Source organism: Cebus imitator, unplaced genomic scaffold (genome assembly GCF_001604975.1).
Source record: "Cebus imitator isolate Cc_AM_T3 unplaced genomic scaffold, Cebus_imitator-1.0 Scaffold351, whole genome shotgun sequence".
NCBI lineage: Eukaryota > Metazoa > Chordata > Mammalia > Primates > Cebidae > Cebus > Cebus imitator.
Window position 1 is genome coordinate 845,285 of NW_016107666.1, and position 5,452 is coordinate 850,736.

General features: G+C 49.8%; 1 protein-coding gene across 5 annotated transcripts in view; it reads right to left on the minus strand.

The window, feature by feature from the left end:
* Nucleotides 1–5,452, minus strand: part of RARB (retinoic acid receptor beta) — a 410,353-nt gene that overhangs the window by 25,529 nt on the left and 379,372 nt on the right. For all 5 annotated transcript variants that reach the window (XM_017506224.2, XM_037730540.1, XM_017506226.2 and 2 more), the window contains one exon: nucleotides 4,404–4,564. In XM_017506224.2, the coding sequence (XP_017361713.1) occupies nucleotides 4,404–4,564 (161 nt within the window). The remainder of the gene's footprint in view (nucleotides 1–4,403; nucleotides 4,565–5,452) is intronic.

Here is a 5,452-nt window from a genome sequence, read left to right on the forward strand (position 1 = left end):
CCCATTATACAGATGAAGGAGCTGAGGCACCAACGATGATGTAACTTTTCAAAGTCACACGACGCCTAAGTAGCAGGGGTAAGAGTTGAACTTGAATGTATGAGGCCCTAAAGCCCAAATGACACAGTCAACTAGGGTTCACCCTAAGAAGTGGAGCACACGTCCTCAGAGCGAGGGCGTTGCCTCTGGTTCACTCCTGATTCTATTTTGGAATGCTCCTCTAGAAATAGCTTCTCTCCTGCTTTCCACCTTTCCACAGGGAATCCACCCTCTCTCCTTTTATGGAGACGGGGGGGGGTCATCGGGTAGAACCCTTCCCAGGGATGCCAGCTCTGAAGATTTCGGGTGAGTGCTTTGCTCTGGCCTTAGGTGGGGGTGGTGAGGATATGTTTCTGCCTCTTCCATCCATTCCTGCGGCCTCCTGGGACCCAACCGTTTGTCCCAAATCTTACCCTAATTAGGGAAGAAAAAGGAACTACTCTTTCAAAGCTCTATAGATGCGCAGCTGGCTGCCTTTTTTATTCCTCTCTGCCCACTAATTCCAAAGGCATCTGACAGGGATGCCACTCGGGTGAGGATGACAGGAAGTTTCTTGCAGTGGAAGCAACTGCCTGTCTAAAAAAAGCTCTTTTTAAAAATGCTCAACTCGGAACTAAGAGCTTGCAGAGAATGTGCTATGGCTGCTGTTATTTATTTATACCACCTACTTCCAGAAAGGATTTTAAGTGGCTCACAATAAAAACACGGCCAGATCTGGAGAGAGACAGTAGAAATGAAGGGCACGGCTGGCCGAGACACCGGCTGAGCGCGCCCTCCACCCCATGGTGGGCAGCAGGCCTCTGGAAGGACGCCCGGTAGCGAAGGGCCATGCTCTAGAGATGAATAGTGTTTCTGGTTTTCCTGCCCGATTGAAAGAGGCGCAAAAAAGTCCCCACAAAGTGTTTAGGATGGCGGGCCCTAGTAGAGGACTGGGGTGATTTACCTCCAATTGGGGTGGATAGGAAAGGGCCCCAGAGGCCCACAGGAAAGCCTCTTTCTCTCTCTCTTAGCTCAGAAGCAGAGGCTGAGAGTGGAATTTGAATGCACGGAGTTTACGTGGGAGGAGAGCCCAGGAAGTGCTGGAAGAGCAGCGTGGGCAGGGAAGGATGGCGACCAGCGCGCATCACTGTGGACACGCAGGCTCCATCTAGGTGGGAAACTCTGGGAGATGGTTTAGAGAGTAACCAAGAGTTCTCCTGCCCAAGCAACAAGGAAGCTGACAGGTTTACCTCTCCAGCTTCCATTCATCAGTGGTGAGGGAATGCTTGCAGGAGGGCCAGTGCCTCACATGTGAGCCAGCCTGCAGGAGGGAACCCTGGTCACGCCAGGGTGTGTGTTCTGGTAGGGGGCAAATGCTGTAAGCTGTGTTTGTCCTGCACTCCTCTGGATTAGAGTGGGAGCCATTTCACCTGGTTACTAGGTGAGTCAGGGTCTGAGGACTGGCTTGGCCATGCTAACGTAGCATCTGGAGGAGATGGAGGGGCCCTCAATGTAGCAATTAGTGGCCCTAGGCACTGCCATGTAATGTCTCTCACCTCCTGACCTGGCTCAAAACCCTGTTTTAGGAAGACCTCCCCAGTCTGATCTCTTTTCCTCTGACTTTCTTGGAGCTACAAGATTGATTTATTCCTGCGTCACAGCTCCCTCCTAACTAGATGCCTCCAATGGCCCCAGATTACATTCTCTGTGGCAATCCTCTTGAGGGATTCTGTTTGTAGTCAGTGGTTGAAAGAGCTGCCTGGGGTCAGACTGTTCAGGAAAGTCTCACCTCTGACACGTGTTGACTGAGAGACAAGGGGAAATTATCTAGCCCTCCTGTACCAGGCTTTTGCATCTGTAATATGAGGGCAATGAGACCCAATTCATACAGTCCTCATAAGGAGTAAAAGACTTAGTACCCTTACAGTACTTAGCATGGTCCCTAGTACACAGCAAATGCTCAATAAATATTAGATGTAACAATGATTACAATGATAATAATAAAGATTTTTTGACCACAGCCTGTCAATTACTGTTACTTACAGACTAAAATAGACTCGCCAACTGGCACTCAAGACCCTGCCAGGCTTTTCCGTCCTTACATCCCAGTTGCGCTCAGCTCAACACCATCCAGCCCTGCACAGCACCTGTTTTCTCTCATCTTCTCTTTTCGTCCCTTCCCACTGTCCCAGCCTGAGTTCCCTCATTTCTTAGATCAAGACGCCCTCACCTTGATACACAGCCCAGTACAATACCTGAAATGCTCCTGAATGGTTGGCAGTTAGTAAATCTTCCTAAAAGAAATGAATGGCGTACCCTCTGGGATTGGTTACGCATCGTGTTACTTTTCTGTATTGTCAGATGTGCCCATCTCAGGGGGCCAGGCCCCTGGAGGGTCAGCTCCTACCCAGCAGAAGCTGCGTGGTGGAATGACGTTTCTGCCACTCCCACTGCTGGGCAGATAGTTTCAAGTCCCACCACAGCAGCTTTTCATAAATTGTCTCATTTCATCCTCCCAATGATTTCACATTATTCCCATTCAGAGATGGGAAAACTGAGGCTGAGAGACATGAAGTAATCTGTTCACTGTCCCGGGGCTGATGGTGGCTGAGCAGGATGCGAACTACACCCCTGTGGTCCCTGGCCTCTGTTCTGGATGCATGCTGTCACATTCCACCTTCTCTCCAGGTGAAAGTGAAAGCTCCTTTGCAATGTCCTGTCTTGTCCTGCCCTGTGTCCTTGCTCTGGGATGGGACAGTGCTCCCTAGGCTCAGTGAAGACTGGTTGAGGTTAAGCCAAGCCTCATTCTCGGCCTGGTAGACACACCAGTGTTTCTCCTGGCTGGCACCCATGGGTAAGGCAGGCCCCAGAGTGCCACCCTGGGTCTTGCTTCTCAAAGCCCATCTCATTTGCTCTTCAGAATGTGGTCTGCAGGCCCTCACCTTGATACACAGCCCAGTACAATACCTGAAACGCTACTGAATGCCTGAAATGCCCTTAGGCCATGCCTACTGCACCAGAACTGCATTTTAACAAGATCCCCAGGTGCTTCAGATACACCCTGAGTTTTGAGAAGCACTGCCCAAGGCTCTGCTTCTGCTTCTAGGTGAGCCGACATCTCTGGCCTTAGCTAGGAGACTTGTCCATTTAATATGCGGCCAGCCCTTCAGCAGTTGGTGCCACCCAACTGTGCAGCCTCATGCTCATCTGAGAAGCCACCCAGGCATGTGCCGGCACCAGTTTCCATGGGCACCCCTCTGGGCCTGCTCCTGGTCACCATTATCGTGTTACATACCACGGTGGCACCAGCATCGTAGAGCACTACACCCCTGCTCACCGTGAACTGCTGCAAAGGCCCGCTGCTCACAGTTCTTTTTTCTTTCTGGCATCACTATTTTGTCTTTTTATCTCAAGGATCTTCCATGCTATCCTTTTTCTAGCATATCAGCAAGTGCTATAATAATGGGATTTTTTTTTTTTTAAAGTATGTTAACTATAGCATTATAGGTGAGCGACCTGAGCTTTTTAAAGAGGCCACAGCAACATTCTAGTTATATTAATTCATCAAATATCTACTGAGTGTCTATTACCCACCACAAGTTAGAAATATACATCAGTGAATGTAATACACACAAAAACCACTTGGAAAAATTAAAGTACTTCATGACCTCTCCACTGGACGATCCAGACCACCCAGCATACACCTCCTACCTTTTTATCTCACTTCTCTTTTTCCTGCCTCTATTTCTCATCTCAGTGAAAGGCCATTCCTAGTGGAACGCTGGGAAGCAGAGGGGGAACATTCACTCAACAGGGCACGGGGTACGCCAGCCCCGAACTTCGCGGCCCTGGCTTAGGGGTTTTGTACACGCCCTCTCACAGAAGGCAGACTTTGGCCCAGGGGATGGCCGCATTATCTTGGCTGGATTTCACAGCTGGATTGGGGTTTTTAAAAGACTGGGACCTTGTCCCCCGGGTCCCTCTGTATAGGTGTCTGTCATGACCCAGGTCATGTTTCACAGGTTTTACTTGTTTCCTTCACCCTATCAAAGTCCCTGAGAGCAGCACTGAATAGTTCATGATGCCAAGGCCTAGAACACAGCCTGCCATATAGTAAATGCTCAGTTAATGCATCTAGAGTGAACGCATCTGTGCATGACTGCAGTGAGGAGGCACTCGGCCTGCTCACTGACTGCCCAAGCCCAAAGGCTACTGCACAGGCGAAGTGGCTACCACATACCCCCAGCTGGCTAACATGCCAGTCCCTGCCAGACCCAGGGCAAAGCGTGCATGTGCGTGTGTGTGTACACATGTGCATGTCTCTACACACACGCATGTGCAAGGTTTCCACACTTCCAGCAGCCTGGGGCAGGAGCATCTCTTACCGTAGTGTATTTACCCAGCTGGCAGAGTGAAGGGAAAGTTTCTTGGTGAGCTTTTCGGATCTTCTCTGTGAGATCGTCCAGCTCAGCTGTCATTTCATAGCTCTCTGTGCATTCTTGCTTCGAAGTCTCCTTCTTTTTCTTGTTCCTGTCATTCCTGACAGCTGGAAACGAGAGAGAAGGCACATCAGGGGTCACTGAAGGCTGGGCCCGTGCTCCCGAGCTGGGAGGTTCCGCCTCAAAATGCTGCCTTAGGCTCATTTGCTATTTGGGACAGGAACAGTGGGAAGAGGTGGTAATAACACATCTCTCTGGAATAGGGATTTGGCAGGCAGGAGGCCCAGGCAGAGAGCTAGCTTTGTCTTTCTGTACGTGCATGTGCCTGTCAGTTCTTTGGAAAGCTTGGGCTCACCCAGGAGGCTCAGAGTCTTGGCTTGTCAGAGAACTTTTGCTGTGGACTGGATCTCTTAAAGAGAGAAGGATTTTTCCAAGAGCTTTACCCTCCAAGGGGATGCCCTGGGTGACACTGTAAGGGAAGGGTCAAGGTAGCTGAACACAGCCCCTGTTGCTTCATAATTAGTATTTCCTAGCTAAACATTTCAGTGTCTTTGTTTTTTCGTTTTCTGAATTAAGTGACTGGCACTTTTGAAGAAACTCATCTGAGAGGAGATAAGGATTAGATTTTCAAACCTTCAGGTTTTTCTGCTTTCTAAGCTTCCTGTATGAACCACGTTATCTGCTTTGGTCCACAAAGTTACTTAAAAATAATAATTGAGGCTGGGCATGGTGGCTCACACCTGTAATCCCAGCACTTTGGGAGGCTGAGGCAGGCAGATCACCTGACATTGGGAGTTTGAGACCAGCCTGACCAACAGGGAGAAACCCCGTCTCTACTAAAAATGCAAAATTAGCCGGGCGTGGTAGTGCATGCCTGTAATCCCAGCTACTTGGGAAGCTGAAGCAGGAGAATCACTTGAACCTGGAAGGTGGAGGTTGCGGTAGGTTGTGGTAAGCCAAGATCGTGACATTGCACTCCAGTCTGGGCGACAAGA